The 18911-nt window shown below is 46.3% G+C and overlaps 1 protein-coding gene across 4 annotated transcripts in view; it reads right to left on the bottom strand.

Moving 5' to 3' along the window:
* Window positions 1–18911, bottom strand: part of PLA2G4A (phospholipase A2 group IVA) — a 104768-nt gene that overhangs the window by 9500 nt on the left and 76357 nt on the right. For 3 of the 4 annotated variants that reach the window (XR_008627425.1, XM_055123076.1, XM_055123078.1), the window contains 3 exons: window positions 15122–15306; window positions 4136–4331; window positions 2305–2462 (listed from right to left, as the gene is read on the bottom strand). Coding sequence is in view for 3 of the 4 variants with exons in the window: in XM_055123076.1 (XP_054979051.1) it covers window positions 2305–2462; window positions 4136–4331; window positions 15122–15306 (539 nt within the window). In the remaining variant the exon portion in view is untranslated. Of the gene's footprint in view, window positions 1–2304; window positions 2463–4135; window positions 4743–15121; window positions 15307–18911 lie in introns of those variants that run through there. The other variant, XM_055123077.1, reaches the window with a different exon arrangement.

Genomic DNA, 18911 nt, shown 5'->3' with positions numbered 1-18911 from the left:
AAACTTACATAGGTGTCTACGTGTGTACATAAACGGATGTGTGTGTCCTTCTATTTTCCAAGTGTTATTGGAGATTTATTTTTTTAAATAGCCAAAATATTTTTAAAGAATAGCCTAAATCTATTTTTCTTTTCATTTAGGAACAAGTGGTTTTGCTGAATGTCTTTTAGCTCACAGAATATATAGTTTTGAGTTTACTGGCTTCACATAGATATTATCAGTTAGGTCGCTTCCTTTTTTATCAGCACTGTCACTATTACTGTCATCCCGTTGCTCATTGATTTGTTCGAGCGGGCACCAGCAATGTCTCTCATTGAGAGACTTATTATTACTGTTTTTGGCATATCCAATATGCACGGGGAGCTTGCCAGGCTCTGCCACGCGGGTGAGATACTCTCGGTAGCTTGCCCGGCTCTCCAAGAGGGGTGAAAGAATCAAACTCGGGTCGGCCGCGTGAAAAGCAAACGCCCAACCGCTGTGCTATCGCTTTATCAGCACAGGATAACTTAAAACACAAATCTATTCTGAGACTTTCTCCCTATAAATCATAAATCAAAATACTATTTGTCTCAATATTCTTTGCATTTTCACCATCACCAAGGAAACACCTAACATACGGATTTTACATGTCCTTCGCTAGTAAAAGAAAAGAAAAAAATATATGTATAAACTGGTATAGGCCATAAACTTTAATAAGAAGCATGCTTTATTTATTTATTTTGTTGGTATACAATATCCCATAATCTCAGGCCTAGCTAGGCCTGGATGTAAATGGTTTATGTTTTGGTTACTGTAACTTTAAATGGCGGTTACTGTTTCCGTTGGTTGATTTGCATATTTGCCTATGTGGCTGAATATGATTGGTTTGTATGTTAATCTTATAAATAAAAGGAGGTTGAACAGGCTGCTCTCCGGCAGGCCATAACACAAAACCTCCGGAAGCAGTCCTGTGATACTCCACAAAAGATATATTTATTCTCTGAGTAAAGTGCCTCTGACTCTCCGGTAAAATCGCAACATTGTTGCAACATTATTTATTTATTTATTTACTACTTTTTGGGTCACACCCAGCGATGATGCTTGGGGGTTAATCTTGACTCTGTGCTCAGGAATTACTCCTGGCGGTACTTGGGGACCATATGGGATGCTGAGGATTGAACCCGGGTTGGCCACATGCAAGGCTAATGGGCCTACTAGCTGTCCTATTGCTCTGGCCCAAGAAGCATGTTTTAAACCCTGGCTTCTGAAAATGTGGGTCACAACCCCATAGAGATCATGCAACTTTGAAAATTTGCTTTAAAATAAAATTATTTATGGGGCTGGAGGGATAGCACAGAGGGGAGGGCATTTGCCTCGCATGCAGTCGACCCAGGTTCGATTCCCAGCATCCCATATGGTTCCCCGAGCACCGCCAGGAGTGATTCCTGAGTGCAGAGCCAGCAGTCAGCCCTGAGCATCACCAGGTGTGACCCAAAAAGCAAATTAAAATAAAATAAAATAATTTATGGTTTATTATCAGTAAATGATCTGTATGCCAATTTTTCAATGTCCCTCTCTAACTGGGACTATATAAAAATTCATTAGATAAAATGGACGAGAGTGAAAAAGAAGTCCCCTTCTCCTTGAACTGCCATGTAGAATTTTGAAATAAAGTCTGACAAGAAAGTATGAGAGAACCCTCTGCCCAGGCTGTGCACTGTGGTGCCAGAGGCACAGGCCAAGCAGAGACAAACCGCTCCCCCTCCATTTCTTTCTCTCCGCCTCTTTTCCCAGTGTGCACACCCAGCTGGGCCAATGAGCTTGGCCTTGACAAGCAACAGAACTCTGTGAGAAACTGATGTGTCCATCCCCAAGGCAGGACGACTGCGAGTACCCAGTGCAGTCCCTGGCTTCAAAGAGAAGAGGTCCCAGGATCTCAGCGCAGACTGACCAGCAATAGCAGTGACAGGAATGACTGACACGGGGGCGGTGACTTGTTGCTGGTTTCTAAAGCAAGCCACAGAGCAGGGGCAACATGAAGTAAAGGCGTGAGAGTCTCAATTTTTTCTGGTTAACAATACTTCTTACACCCCCTCTCTTGTAGAAACCCTTTAAATTACTTCTTTCAATGTGTCGTACAGTGGATACTCTAGATACTTAAAGAGGCTAAAGGCTAACCAAGCTATCAAAGAGAAGGATTAAATATGGACTCTGCCAATTCAAAGCCAGAGGGTCACGCCAGTGCCAACATGTTCAACAGGAGTACGCCCCTGTCTTGCAATGGGAAAGTGATGGACGTGGTTGATGACCACAGGAAATACTCACGTCAATGTTGTTGAGGGTGTTGAAATGCATCAGATCGTGTAGCCTCTTGAAAGCCTGATTCGGATATTGGAAGTTGAAGGTTGAAAATGGTGATTCTGGGTCATCAAAAATATCAAAATCTGCTATTTCTTTCTCTTCCTTGGTTTCTCTGGGAACACCTATGTACCAACAGTCTCAGATGGAGTTGACTGGAAAAGCACCAAGTTTCTCTCCAGTGCAGGGGCTACAACCAATGGCCACTGGGCAGTGGTGGACCCTGCAGTGCCCACCTTTCACCCTCTGCCAGTCCCCATGTCCGGCACCCACTGCTAGAAGTCTCCCTCTGCGCATGGTTATTCTCCGGCTCTTTGCTCCCGAGCAGCAGGTCCTGTGCTCTGTGCCTGTGACCCCAAACTCGAGAACGCTGGTGAGAGATTCTTGTGGCGGGGGCGGGGGAAAGCAGAACTCTGGGCCGGAAGTTCTGCTCCATGTCCTCATTTCCGGGTGTTGACTAGGACAGCCCCCTGCCCCCCTGCACACGGCCCCCTTCCCTCTTCTCAGACTCTGGTAAACCTGTACCAACACATTCTCTACTTGCCTCGGTGCCCCAGGCATCCCACTGAACTGGCCTCTGGGCAAGTAAGTTCCAGACTATTTTCTGGGCTCCAGCTCCACAGAACTCACAATGCCACCAGTTATGCCTTCCCTTGGGTGACATTCGACTCCTATCACCTCCCCTGGCTATCAACCATCATTCTTAGCTGTCTAGAACAGAGCACAAACTTTTCTTCATCGGCACATCCTCTCAAGCCTTCTAGTGCTAGCTCTTCCTTTCTCACCTACATCATTCGGCGCTAAAGTTTTGAGGCTTTTAGGCATATCAGCATGTTGCCTGTCCAGCTCCAGATCAATGTTGCACCAAGTGAAAAACGATGAACACCAGAACAATCCAGGGGCAGCGGCAGCCACCTCTGGTGTAAGTGCACGGTGGAGAGAGCTATTCTTTCCTACTTGTTCGTTTAAAGGTAGATTCCCAGAGGCCTGCTGAATAATTGTTTTTCCCCCTAAGAAGGAGGCAGTGGACCAGGTCTGTGTGGGTGATCTGCTTCTTCCAGAACACAGAGACATCATGACTGTGCCATAAGCCGAAGTTTCAGGCTAAACATGACAATTAAAAATTTGTTTTTTCTTTTTGGGTCACACCCAGCGATGCACAGGGGATACTCCTGGCTCTGCACTCAGGAATTACCCCTGGTGGTGCTCAGGGGACTCTATGGGATGCTGGGAATCGAACCAGGGTCGAGGCAAATGCCGTACCCGCTGTGCTATTGCTCCAGCCCCTAAACATGGCAATTTAAAAAGACTAGTCAGGTGCTTCTGTTGGGTTACATTAATCTTCTGGTCAGTTGAAATTCCCACTTAACCCTAAGATTTTGGTCAATGATGAAAAAAGCTGAAAACAATTTAAAATACTTTAAGGGGCCAGAGAGTACAGTGAGTAGGGTGTCTGACTTATACATGGCTAACCCGAGTTGGGTCCCCAGTACCCCATATGGTCCCCCAAGCGGCCAGAAGCGATCCCTGCACACAGAGCCAGGAGTAAGCCCCAAGCATTGCTTCACGTGGCCCAAAAACAGAATAAGTCTCTTAATTTCATTTGTATTGCCAAGGAGGGAACCTCGCCCCACCCGCAATCATGAGCTCTCCTGCTCAGCCACCTGCATGGCCCCTAAAGAACTTCTGCATGCTTGTTGCAAAGGAGGCCTCCCTTCCAAGGCTGACAGGCAAAACTGCAAAACACGCAACAGCCCCACTGACTCATGCTCTCTGCAGATTTCCACACCACACCTACCTGGAGCTTTGTACTTCCTGAAATTGATGTTGGCCAGAACAAAGTGGATGATGGTGGGGCAGTCTGTGTCCATATCAGGGTTCTTGGGCTTGAAGACATAGCACTCCTTCAGTCCTTCCCGATCAAACACATAAGGGTCGATCTTAGGAAAGGGCAGCTTGTTCATTTTAGCCCACTTTTCTGCAAGGAGAAGTTCCTGGGCAGGAGAAAGAAAGGAGCAGTGGAGAGCTTGTCTTCCTTTTTCCTGCAGGGCTCAGGAACTGACCATGCGCCAACAGCATGCGCCCAGTACCATCAATCCAGGGAGACCAGCAATAGGACAATGGGGAGGGCACTGGCCTTGCATGCGATCAATCTGGGTTTGAGCCCCAGTACTCCAAGAGTGAGCTCTGAACACAGCTGGGAGCCTGAACATAGCATGCACATGCACATGCATACGCACACACACACACACACACACACACACACACACACACATATCTTGGGAAAAAAATCAACAGGAATCCTGATGAACAATCTTCAAAATGTGTGAAAGGCGATCTGAATGCCCCTCAACACACTCATTACAGCATGCCCATTCTTGGCTGAGGGCCTCTGTAGGAGACATCTGAAAAATGACCGATTTAATAATATATTATTAAATAATTCCATATTCAGACATTTTATAAATGTAAAGGACAGATCCCCAGTTACTGGACTGCAGCTGCTGCCAGGTAACGACCAGGACACATGTGCACGGTAGGCCTGAGAGGGCAGGACCCACAGTGCACATGTGGCCTGCACAGTGGTCTGCATAGTGGCCAGGCAGAGAGTGAGTGCAGACACGGGCTTACAGTGGCGGGAGAGCTGATTTCTATTTCAGTGTGGCCATGTGAAGCAGGACAGGGGCACAGACCATCTTCGGAAGGGAAAGCCGATTCCAGCCTGAGGGCCAGAGTGAGCCACGGAAATAACAGTGCCTGTCTCACAAGGCTGCTCCTAGGATGCCGAACACAGCACAGCTACCAGAGTTGGCCCCACGCCTGCCTCAGAATTTGTGTGTAGGCACCACCTTCCCCAAATGGGCAGGAAGTCTTTTTCCATGATGTCGTCACTGGCATGTACAGCCAAGGTCCAGGGAGGCCCCTGCGCCTCAGGAGAGGCTTTCCAGAACCTTTAAGAATGCAGATCACCAAGTTCTAAGGACAGAGCTGCAAATAATCTTCTAATCAGAGAAGCCATCTCCACAGGGGCAAGAATGCAGAGGCAAGGTCTCAGACTATTAAGTCATCCTTGCTGTCCTGTGCACCCCCACATCTCTCCTGATGCCTCAGATTCTCATTCCATTCCTTTGCTAAAGACATAAACCGCCCCCCCCCATTCTGTGACTCAACTTCACTTCAGATTCATAAGTTGGAAATTCTCTACGTACATATGCTGTTTGTTCTTTACAAATCTGTATGGAGTTAAGGCCTTTCCTCATCCAGTCTGAGAAGAACCCAGAAGGGTGAAGGGATGTTTCCCTCACCTGACCATGTGCTATCCAAATGTCTGATGCATACTTGGAAAGAGAGGCATAAGGGGGTTGAAACACAAGCAAAGAAGAGAGGGGGGAAAAGACAGAGAAGTGGGGACAGGGAAATTGCTGAGAGAGGGTGCTTTGGACAAGCAGTCAGAATGACTATTTTCTTGACAACCTATCACTACACTGCCTGTGTTCTCATGAATGACGACCTGAGTTCCATGTAAGGAGCCGGAGACATGAAAGCAAAACGTTTGCTGTCAGGAGATTTATAGCCAGGAGGGTGAGGCAGTTGTCAAATAACTCTTCAGATTTACATATGATGATAAACGCCATTAAAAAAAGCATTCCCCCTGAGTTTTACAGCACAGCTGAAGAACCTATGCATGTTCAACAGTTTTTGTGGAGCATCAGAGGAAGCTGTTCTTGAACCCTGGCAGGTCAGAGAGATCACCACAATGCGGCAGGCAGAGAAGCCGATGGCTCAGTCACACACAGAGCTCGGGGCTCTGCTGCTGGGTGCTAACAGCATGATGGGCAACTCTCTCTGCAGTAACAATCCCGACAGGCCTGAGGTCTCTAAGTTACCACAATCACACACCAGTGTGGTCCAGGCAGTTCCCTCTGCCTGAAACAACAGGCCCCAAGTCCACCTCATCTCCACGGAGCCTGTTTCTACAACTCAGCAACTCAGAGGCCATGGAGACTTGGATGACTGGCTCACGGAGTGACAAGCTATGGCAGGCCACATGCTGCTCTGCCATTCTAGGGACCAATGTGCGGAGTATGAGGGGACTGTGCTCAGTGAATAGGGTATGACAGACCCCTACTGGAGACGATTTCACTCATACATGGGACATCAATCACTACAGCAAGGAACCAGCCCAACACAAAGAAACTTAATCCTCAGTTGGGTGAGAACTATGATGGTGAGCGGGAGGACAGTGAAGGGGAAGGAAAGGATGAAGCAGGGGTCTTCTTGCTGGTGGAGGGCACCAGAACTTTGGGGATGAAGGAAGTGACAATTATACACATGGAGAAGTGTGAATCTAAACTCTTAAAATGCCTTATGATTGCAAACCAATGATAAATCAGTGGTGGGAAAAAAGCACGATCTCCCTACCACTGCAGTAAAGATAAAATTGAGATAGTATGAGATATGCATTAAAACCTTTCAGTATCTGTACTGCAAACCATAATGCAGAGAGAGAGAGAGAGGGGGAGAGGGAGAGAGAGAGAGAGAGAGAGAGAGAGAGAGAGAGAGAGAGAGAGAGAGAGAGAGAGCGCCTGCTAGAGAGGTGGGAGTAGGGCGGAAGGGAAACTGCAGATGTTGGTAGTAGAGAATGAAAATGTGCACTGGTGAAGGAACAGATGTTGGAACACTGTAGGACTGAAAATCATGAACAACTTTGTAACTGTGTACATCATGATGATTCAATTATAAAATTTTAAAAATAATGTATATTTTAAAAATCTGTGGGGGCAGAGCACTAGTATAATGAGTAGGGCACATGCCCTTGCATGTGGCTGACGTGGTTTCAATTCCTGGCAACCCATATGGTCCTCCAAGCCCTGAGGAGTGATCCCTGAGTGCAGAGCCAAGAGAAAGCCCTGAGCACCACTGTGTGTTGCTCTCCCCCATTAATAATAAGCATAAATAATAATAAACTTAAAATTCTGTAATTTAGATTAAAAAATATTTTAAAATACAGCATCTTTTCGCATTCATCTGTGGAATATAAAATAACAGAATGGGAGACTAACGCCCAAGAGTAGTAGAGACAAGAACCAGGAGGTCTGCCCCACAGCTTGGAAACTGGCCTCACATGCTGGGGGAAAAGGCAGCTGAGAAAGAGAAGGGAACACCAAGTAGAGGATGTTGGGAGGACCCATTAGGGTTGAAAGATGCGTGCAGAAAGTAGACTATAGACCAAACATAATGGCCACTCAATACCTCTATGCAAACTACAACACCCAAAGGAGAGAGAACAAAAGGGAATGCCCTGCCGCCGAGGCAGGGTGGGGTAGGGGGTTGGGTGGGGGTGGTGGGAGGGTTACTGGGAACATTGGTGGAGGAGAATGGGCACTGGTGGAGGGATGTAAACAATCACTGTATGACTGAAATGCAAACATGAAAGTTCATAAGTTTGTAACTGTACCTCACGGTGATTCACTAATAAAAAATTCTAAAAAAACCCTTAAAAATAAAAATAAAATAGAATACAGCATCTTGGGACTAGCAAGCTACAATCTTGGCAAGCTACCAAGAGGATCCCGCCTGCACGGCAGACCTGGCAAGCTACCTAGCATATTCGATATGCAAAAAATGGTAACAAATCTCACAATGGAGACATTACTGGTGCGCGCTCAAGCAAATCGATGAGCAACGGAATGACAGTGATACAGTGATTTGGGACCAGAGATATAGCACAGGGATTAAGGGGCTTGCGTTTAAGTGGGCCCAATTCAATACCTGAACCAGTGGTAGCCCTGAGCACTGTTAGGGGTGGTCCAACTCTTCCAAATGAAATGAAATGAAATCACATCTTAAACTTAGATAATGGGCTAGAGTGATAGTACAGTGTTTGCCTTGCAGGTGGCCGACCCGGGTTCGATTCCCAGCATCCCATATGGTCTCCAAGCACCACCAGGAGTAATTCCTGAGTGCAGAGCCAGGAGCAACCCCTGAACATCGCTGGGTGTGACCCAAAAAGCAAAAAATAAATTAATTAAAAAATAAAAATATTGTTCTCATTGAAAACTTAGTTGGATGTTTCTGGTGTTGAGTTTTCACTAGATCCCCTCGATGCCATTTAAAAGGGTTACACATCTGTTCTTACTCATGCATGAAAGAAAAAGGTTTAAGGCAGACAGATTCAATACTTGCTCATAACCAGCAAGCATTAAATATTTCGGTGGAAATTCCACATATACATGATGAATTTCTTTGGCATATAAAAGAACTTTTATCACTCATTCCTTTTTCCTCTCTGGCTAGCCAAATTATTCAGTTAGTTCTTGGCAGCATTGTTCATAATTATTCACTCAAGATTATTCAACACCAAAACCTAAGAGGAAACTTCACTCTGTGAACTAACTGCGTGAGAAGGAAAAGGAAGGAGCTTTCTAATGTTTACAAACATGACTCAGGGGATGACCACCATGTGTGGACTGTGGGGAGAGGGGAAAGGAATCACCTAGGTCGAGGCCGGGCTATTTTTACACAGATATGTGACGTGGATTCAGGAAGCCACGGAAACTTTCTCTTTCCCTCTGCAATCCGGATGTGGAAAAGATTAAAAACTACTGATGACAGGGTGGAAAAACCGCATCTTCTTTCATGTCTCCTTCCCAGTCCAGACTGAGAAAGCAGGGAGACAGTCAGCAGAGGAGCTGGTCTGAGACATGTTGGGTAGAAAAGGCAGGGAACCCGGCACAGACACACGCCACATACCACAGCCATGGGTGCTGTGACAACACTCCAGGTGGGCCTCCTGACCTCCCCCAGACATCCCACTTTCACAGATGATCTCTCAGTGCAGGTCCACAGTGTTCACTGGGACTCCTGTGGAACATCCTTGGAGGGGACCCCTCTGCAATATTTGGGAGCTCTTCTTTTTCTGAATATTGAAAAGTGAAATAGTTTATCTTGAAATACTAATCTGATTAATATTCTTTAAAGAATAAATACGCTACTGAAACAGAACTTAGCCAAAAGTACAGACTGATGTTATCTGGTATATTTTTACTGACATCTTAAATTTTTTTATCAATTTCTTCATATTTTATTTTTAAAATAACTTGGGTTTCCAAGATCGTATGTGTCTCAAGGATGTAATATTACCACATCAAAACCACCACTAAGTTTCCTAGTTCGTTTCTGGGCATAAAATATTATTTTAATTTTTTTGACTCATAATTGAGAATATAGCCTTTTCTTAGTTTTAGATTTATTATGGCATCATGACTGGATATGTGTGTGTGTGTGTGTGTGTGTGTGTGTGTTACTTTATTTTGAGCAGCTATACTCAGTGGTGTTCAGGACTTACTCCTGACTGTGATTAGGGATCACGACTGGAGGTGTTTGTATCACTTGTATCACTTGTGATCCCGTTGATCTTTGATTTGCTCGAGCGGGCACCAGTAACGTCTCCATTCGTAACTGTTGAGTGCTAGTAAAGCCCAATGGTATCTGCTTGCTCCAGGAACACGAAGAGCCTCAAACCGTTTGTTCAGGGTTTTGACCAAGAAGTCTGACCATCTCGTAGGTAGGCGGCCACGAAGTCTTTTGACGTCCCGTGGAATCCAGTCGGTAACAGCTCTAGTCCAATGGTCATCTCTAAATAGCATTACGTGTTCGGTCCATCTGATTTTCGACACCTTGGCAAATGAGACAGTGTCCCTGATTCTTGATCATCGACGGAGGTCAGAACTCTGGATTCCTTCTCTCACTTGAGTGAAATGTGATATTCCAAGCATAGCTCTTTCGATTCCTCTTTGGGACACCTGAATAGCGTTTCGTATTTTCTCATCCTGTTTTTGTAGGGCCCAGGTCTCTGAGGTGTACGTTAGTGCAGGAAGAACAGTGGAATCGAAAAGATGTGCCCAGGGCCAGAAGTTCTTCATCCTCTTAACCACTTCTTCAAAGCTCCTGAAGGCGTTTCACTCTGTTTTCTTCCTCCTGCACAGTTCTGGCACCAAGTCATTCCTCATGTTGAGTTCTCTTTTTTTTTTTTTTTTTTGGTTTTTGGGTCACACCCGACGATGCACAGGGGTTATTCCTGGCTCTTCACTCAGGAATTACCCCTGGCGGTGCTCAGGGGACCATATGGGATGCTGGGATTAGAACCCGGGTCGGCCGCGTGCAAGGCAAACGCCCTACCCGCTGTGCTATCGCTCCAGCCCCCTCATGTTGAGTTCTTGACCCAGGTACACATAGCTGCTGCATTCGGAGATGTTCGTTCCGTTGAGAGCAAATGGAATGTCAGGAAATAGTTCGTTTTTCATGAACTTTGTCTTGGTGATGTAGGTGTTTAGGAGATCATATATGGTGCTGGGAATTAAACCAGAGCTGGCTGTGTGCAAGACAAGCAATGAAATCCCTGTACTATTTCTGATTTGATACTTATTTTTATATACTGTAGAATAATCACTACAATCACCACTCATGGTTAGTTTTTCTTCTCTTGGCAACTTTCAAATATAAACAGTATTATGAACTATGGTCACCACACTGCATAGTATTAAAATAGCTTGAAGGATAAGAAAAACCATCTATTAAAGAAATACAATGAAAACCTAGTGTGAAAGATATATAGATGCAATACATACATTTAAATATTAACATTTATCTATATTTCTCCTTACTAATTCTTTTTCTATGAGAACGTTTTTTTGTTCCCTACAAACCCAGGATATGTGCTTTCTTTTCTTATGGGGTGGAATGGGGGTGCAGTTTGGGCCACACCGGGTGGTGCACAGGGCTTACTCCTGACTCTGCACTCAAGGATCATTCCTGGGGTGTTCAGGGGGCCATATGAGGTGCCAGGGATTGAATCTGGGTCAGCTATGTGCAACGTAAGTGCCATCCACTGTCCTATCTCACTGGCCCCAAGATATGTTCTTTCTATGCTATTTCTTATTACTCCAAATCTATTTTCATATTTGGGAGCAGTATGCAGTATAAAAAATTTAAAACCTTGGGTCTGTAGTGATAGCACAGTGGGTAGGGCGTTTGCCTTGCATGAGGCCGACCCGAGTTCGATTCCCAGCATCCCATATGGTCCCCTGAGCACTGCCACGGGTAATTCCTGAGTGCAGAGCCAGGAGTGACCCCTGTGCATTGGCAGGTGTAACCCAAAAAGAAAAAAAAAAAAAATTAAAAAAAATTAAGCCTTAATGAAGCAACTGGGCTGGAGCTATAGCACAGCGGTAGGGTGTTCACCTTTCATGCGGCCAACCCATGTTTGATTCCTCCACCCCTCTCAGAGAGCCCGGCAAGCTACTGAGAGTATCGCGCCTGCACGGCAGAGTTTGGCAAGCTACCCGTGGCGTATTGGCTACGCCAAAAACAGTAACAATAAGTCTCATAATGAGAGACGTTAGGGGTGGCTGCTCGAACAAATTGATGAAGCAACTGATATAGGGAACAATAAATATTAATTACAATTCAGAGGTTGTATTTTTTGTGTTATGGCCATCCTCCTCATGGTATCTGAATCTGGGTGAACTCGTAGTGGAAAAATGAGAAACTGACATGGGAAACTAGAGGCAGAACCTCTGAATGAACCATGCTAGAAGCTGGGCAAAGATGAATAGACCATAAATCATAAAGCTATGACGAAAACAAAACAAAGGCCAGATCGATCTGGCTGCCTGAGCAGGAACAGGATGGGGTCACATCTAACAATTAGGAAATATTTATACGGAACTCAGAAGCATTAGTGTAACAGCAACCATTGTGTGTGTTAGATGAGAACACTGTCCCTTAGAATCTGTGTATCCTGCATCTCACCACACAGATATAAGTTCCAGGGGAAGTGCACTCAGGACGCAACCCATTTTGGTGTTGGCTAGGTTGAGTGGGCATGTGTAAATAAAACTTGGCTCTCTGTCCTGTTGCTCTAGTGCCTGTGTCTGATCTTGGTCAGATTTCTGTTAAGAAGCTTGATCACTTCATAGGTGTGGAAAGAATTCCCTCTCTTCAATAGTGTGCAGAATTCACAGGGCACTTTGCAGTTCTTGTTGTCAGCAACCTCTTCACTAAGAGGTCACTATAAATATTTTTTCTAAAAAAGTAAGATATTCATGTTGTCTCCATTAAATACTTTTATGAGGAGGATCTCAGTGCTTGCAAGCCACCAGACTACCCTGACGGTGCCCATGTGGAGGGCATTCAGTGCCAGGGATTGAGCCCAGGGCCTCACACATGCTGGGCATGTACCCTACAAGTCACATCAAACCCCTGGTCCTTCTTATCAGTTTTGGGGAATGAGTGGATAAAGAAACTATGGGTCATACATACAATAAAATACTACATAGTTAGAAGAAAAGACAAAATCACGCAATTTTGCCACTAAGTAAATGAACTGGAACGTATCATGCTGAGTGAAGTTAGTCAGAAGTAGAGACAGACACAGAATGATATTGCTCATCTGTGAGATATAAAGAAACATAGTAAGGTCATAAACATAACCTCAGAACTGTTCTACAGAACTGAGTTTAACACAGTAGAAAGAAGAGGGGGAGGGGAGGAAAGGTTGAGGAGGAGTGTGTGTGTGTGTGTGTGAGTGGGAACCCTGAAACTGGAGGGCAACCAACCTTCTGGTGGACGGTGTGGTACTGGAATACCAAATGCATGAAACCTTATCGTTAACAGTACTGTAAACCACAGTAACTAAAATCAAATTTTTAAAAAAGAAACACAATAGGAGCCAGACAGACAGCATAAGGACACTTGCCTTGCACGTGGCTTGGAGCCCAAACCCAGACCGGTGGCACCAGCACTGCCATCAGCCTATCCACTCCCAGAGCAGGCAGATCTGGCTTCAATCCCCAGTGTCATATATGGGTCCCAGAGCATCACCAGGAGTGGTGCTCTGAGCACAGAGCCAGGTATGTCCCCCTAACACCTACCACAAAGAAAAGGGAAGAAATGCAAAACAACACCACCTCAGAGCACACAACAACACACACACAGTGAAGAGAGACTAAATGAAAATGCCGATACACTGACAGCTGCAGTCTAAGAACAGAAGCACTTGAGGTGTACTCCAAGTCTCCACATTTGTGTACAATGAGCTGAAATATTTAGTTTATATTCTTCTATTCTTAATAAAAAACAATAAACCAATGTGCATTTTAAAACTCTAACAAACAACTGAAATTGTTTTTAGAATTTTCTAGACCCTTCAAGCACCAGCTTCTGAGGGGCTTAGCTCTGACCCCTCTCTGAAAGGATGGCCTTGATGCTTGATACTCCCAGAGGTAAATGAACAAGTTTCTGCCTGTGTGATGCTTACCTTTGAGTCACCCACTGACACTGCTCAAGGGTCACAAATCTCCCCTGGCCCTGGGTAGCCCTAAATATCCTATGTTCTCATCATAGCAAATTTCTCTAGGCTTTCATCTTTTTGCCTGGCATTCTCTAACTCAACCTATTTCCCACTGTCAAGTTAATGATCCTAAAATTCTAATTCTATGAAGTCATTTGTCTGCTGGAAACAGCCCCACTGATGATCTATTTCCAATCATACGATTTAATTTCTCCTTCTAGCCCTCCTATGGGGTCCTACTGTGCATCCCGTCTAATCATGGTTCCTCATATACTAATGGTCCGCTCTGTGTCAATTTCACCCTGGAAGCTTAAGTTAGTCCATTCCAGGGCACACCAAATCTCTTTAATATAACATACTTATATAAAACCAAATTAACTAATATAAAGTTTCTAAATTTCCTTCAAGTGGCTCTGGTGAATAAAAGTATTTCTCCCCTAAATGAAAACATTTTGAGGCCAAGAATGACATTTTTATAAATGAATGCATAAATTAAACAGAGACAAATTCAGAATCATAAGACTAAGTTAGTGGTTACCTATTCTGTCCTTCATTGTCAATTGATCCTTCTGCTCAATTTGCCCCTTGCCCATGGCTGCTGATCTAAGAGTCTAAAAGTTTAGTTTTACTCATTCATTTTATTTCTCTATGTACCAAATGTGCGCAAAATCACATGGTGTGTGTCTTTCTTCATCTGACTTATTTCACCTGGCAGACTACCCTCAAGTTACACGGATGGTTGGTGCAAATGGAAGGGTTTCAACATTTTGTAGAGCTGAGGCTCCCACCACTCGACCTGCATATTTCTGTGTCTTGTGCCTCATGCCCATGACTTCCTAGGGATTTGACTCCATCACATCTGTCATCTCTCCACAGTTCAGCAACACCTTCGGGATGACTCTTCCTCAGTGGGAGTAAATCTGCTCAAGTCTCCTATTCATACACCAGCCTCCACACATTCCATCCTGTCCCCTGCAGAGCAAATCCATCTCTTTCCTCCCTGACATCTTTGAACTGTCATCTTCCCCCCCCCCCCTCCCCGAGTCTTTTTGGGCCACACTCGGTGGTGCTCAGAGCTTACTCCTGGCTCTGCTCGGGAATCACTCCTGACAAGGCTCTGAGCATCAAACATGGTGCCAGGGATCGAGCCTGACTCAGACACACACGCAAGGCAAACGCCCTGCCTGCCGTACTATCTCTGTGCTCAGGAGTTACTCCTGGTGGCGCTAGGAGATTCGGACGCTGGCATGCTGGGGAATCAAACACGTCAAACGCGGGTAGGCCACGTACAAGGCGGGACCTTTTCCCGCTCGGTCTCCAAGTCCCGCCTGGTTCCGGCGCACTCTCCCCAGGGTCTGAGGCGCGGTGGGGCTGACCCACGCAGAGGGTGAGGGGAGCGCGTGTGCGTTCCCAGGACCCCCCTCCACTCACCTTGAAGGGCGGGCTGGAGTCGCTGGGCCGGGCCGAGAAGTCAAAGGAGATGATGAGGTCCACGCCCCGCTGCGGCCGCAGGATCAGCGGGTAGGGCAGGTTGAACGTGAGGCCGCTGTCCACCACGTGGATCTTCTTGCTCTTGACGTCCAGGGGCTCGTATATCCGCTCAAATTCGTCAGGGTCTCGGGAAGGAAACGGAGAGGAACAGAGTGAGGGTCGCTGGCCACGGCCATGCTGGCGGCTCCCTCAGGGCAGGACGGCGGCTCCCTCAGGGCGGGGCCGGGCGGGCCTGGGTCAGCTCGGCTCCCTCAGGGAGGGACAAGGCGGGCCTGGGTCTGGCCTGGCTCCCTCAGGGCGGGGCCGGGCGGGCCTGGGTCCCGCGGGTGGGCGCCATCAAGCCGTCGTCGAGGGCCAGGGACCCCCCTCCCCCCGCTGTTCCCTGAGCGCTTCTGTCAAGGGAGACCCCGTCGCCTGAGGCCAGCACCTCTTGGTCACGGCTCGTTCCCTCACTGCCCCGCGTTCTCTCGGACGTGTGAGGGGACGGACGGAGCGTGACCGATGACGCAGCACCACAGCCAGCGTGTGGGAAACGCGGCACGTGCTTCCGGCGCGGCAAGACGCGGACGCTGCTGTGAGTGCCCGTCTCCGCCCGACCAGCCGCGGCGGGGCTGCGCGTGCCCGTCTCGGCGACCGACGGTCCAGCCCCAGACTCCGGGGGCCCGTGTCCACGCGAGGCGCCTGAGGGGCGGCATAGCATCTGTCAGACACCACAGAGAGCCTGTCGAGTGCCACCGTCGAGAAGCTAGAACAGCGGGAGGGCGCTCGCCTTCCGTGGGGAGACTGAGGTTTGATCCCCGGCACCACGTGTGGTCCCTGACGCCCGCAAGAATGATCTCTGACAGCTGGTGTGGCCCAAAACAACAACAACAACAACAAGCCCCACATGATTCCCACCCTTCTGAAGGAGCACTCGACTGCTGTGGATGCACGGAGATCTATAAGTGAGCAACATCGTATTAAGGCAGTATAGTTCTACGGATTTGTGATCTTTTGTAAATACCTCACACAGATCCCATTTTTAATGTACAATAGTACAAATATTTGGATACTTGTGTTTTGAACTCTGTCCCGAGTTGAGTCTTCATTTCTTATTCCAGATGTTAAGTATTAGAGAAGATACCGTCAATACAAAAACAGGAAAGAAGACGAATGACTAATAGCCTTTTTGGGTATACAAGGATTTAAAAATAGAGGACTAAGGATAACTTCATGACCTGGTAGTGTCTTCTGTTTTGAGAACACTGTTAGTAAGGTAAAGTCGCAGAGCAGAAGTAATGCAGTTTTCTCATTTTAGGTTGGTCTGATTCTAAGGTACTCCCATTTCCATCTCTGTTATCGTCATTTGATAACCCAAATGTAAGATTCCCCCAAACTAATATCAAGGTTAGAGAAAAGTCTCTAACTTTTGGCCTGGGAGATGCAAGAATAAGAGAAATAACCTTAAAACTAATATTTTTATTAAATGAGAGTATTTTATACAGTCTTTTGTTTTTTACAGAAAAAGGATTTTAAGATTTCATGGACCGAGAGATAATAGTTAACAATAAGCCTTTTATATTTTCATTCCATATACCTCATTTTCTAAACTTAGAAAAAAAATAGTTTGAAAAGGGCATTTTATTTTTTGTGTTTTTTTTTAGGACACACCCAGTGATGTTCAAGTGTTATTCCTGCACTCCTGGAGGGCTCAGGGAACCATATGGGATGCTGGGGATCGAACTTGGGTTGGCTGCATACAAGGCAAGCACCTTACCCATTCACTGTATTCTCTCTCCGGCCCATGTGAAAAGGGCCTCTTTGGAGAAAGCACAGCCAGGTCAGAATATTCTGTGCAAATGCAGTCATTGTTAGCATCATTGGTCTGTGAACACCCTGCCCTGCTCATTCTCAGGCTAAAATCAATTTGCCATTGTGTGTTTTTCACTGGAGAAATACAAAGTGAGTGAAATCAATTTGTAAGGAGATACTAAGTAATAGACTTTAAAGTTCTTTCCAAATAGCACTACCACTGAAAACAATTTTAGATTAAAACACTTCAAAATGGCTTGTAGAGTTGGTGCACAAGCTTGATATATGTGAGTTAAAGCCCCACGATCATGAAGCCCAGTCGGGCCCAAGCACCGGAGCTCTGAGCCAGAGCACCACACTCCCAGACCTGTGCTGTGCCCTGAATCTTCCATGCAACAGAATGGCCCCTATGAAGAATTTCCAAGGAGCTCAACAAAAGAATACTTAACTAGTGAACCTCTGGAAATAATGGCTGACATTTCTATTTGCTCCTGTTACTTTATGAAAATGGACTGTGACTCTTCTTTCTAAAGTATAGAATTAAATGATGGCATTTTTATATAAGATAGTTGGAGAAAGAGGTTACCAATTAATAACCTTGAGACACACACAGAGGCCTGAGATTTTTAGGTCATACTCAGTGATACACAGCGGTTACTGCTGGCACTACGGCTCATGAATCACTCCTGGCAGTGCTGCGGTACCATGTGAGATGCCAGGGGTAGAGCCCAGGTCGGCTGCATACAAAGCAAGCACCGCACCCACTGTCCTATCTCTCTGGTCCTTGGTTTTATATTTTACTCTACTTTTCTATCATTGTGAACTAAAGTACTTCCATCATTCCAAGAATCAAAACTCTGAGGCAGGGCCAAGACGGTTAACTTCAGGAAGGTGTGGATTCCCTAGTGTAGGATAACATAGCCTCAGGAAGTTTAGGTTGACTGGGTTCTTCCCACCACAGTGCTCCCTTTCCTCTGTGCTTATTTGTGACTTCTTTCTTTGTGCTCAGTTGACTTGTAAGTATTGGTTTTCTCTTCTCCTTAAGTTTAGTATATTCAGAGCAATGTCCTTTTGTATGGGCACAGGAAGACAGTGGCCAATGCTATGCTTTGTTATGTGGGAGTCATTTGACTCCAAATGATACTTTCCTCCTGGGCATCTGTTCTCTCAACCTAAGCCTCAGCTGCCCTTACTTCCTAGTACCCCCTAAAGCAGGGTCCAGACAAGAGACTGGACGGACCCAGGGCAAGCTATGTGCTACCCTGGCATTGAGATGGGCCTGGCCAAAGTGCCTAATGCTTGACTACAAGTTAAGAGCTTGGTCATGGACAGATGCTGTCATTATCCAAAAAGTAATAACTAGATTTGGACCCTGCTAGGAATGATTAATCTGGCCTGAGCTCTGTAGTCTGAGTCTGTGGCAAGATGTTCCCAGGAGAGCTGCCCTACAAGCTTCAATGTATCCCTTACTGTGTCCATACAAAAGTAACCAAAGGAGAAAAACACCTGAAGAGGTATTTTGCCCGTGGGCGTCAGGAAGGGCTTCCTTATGTTGCTTTTGCTTCCTGACCAGGTGGAGCTTGGGCCGGAGGGCAAGGTGGAGAGATATAAGTACGGCTGGAGAGCGCCCTCAGGGGGTCGAATCCCAGAGAAGCAGCCAAGAAGCAGTCAGAATCCAAGAGAAGTAGTGAGAGGCTGAGTCCGGAGAGTCTGAGCTGGGATCGAGGAATGAGGGGCAAGGAAGGAAGAATGTGTGAGATGGGAGAGAGGAGAGATTGAATAAACGGTAACTGATCAGCAACCAGCCTGGTCCTGGTTCTTCCGTCACCTGCCCATTTCCTACAGCCATCCCGATCCTGTCTATACACAGTGGCTGGAGAGCACAGACCGTGGGCAGTGAGAGAGCCGATGGAGAGCCCCCGAACACACATCCCTCCTG

This window comes from Sorex araneus, chromosome X, assembly GCF_027595985.1.
Source record: "Sorex araneus isolate mSorAra2 chromosome X, mSorAra2.pri, whole genome shotgun sequence".
NCBI classification, from domain to species: domain Eukaryota; kingdom Metazoa; phylum Chordata; class Mammalia; order Eulipotyphla; family Soricidae; genus Sorex; species Sorex araneus.
This window is presented reverse-complemented; position numbering and strand designations above follow the sequence as displayed.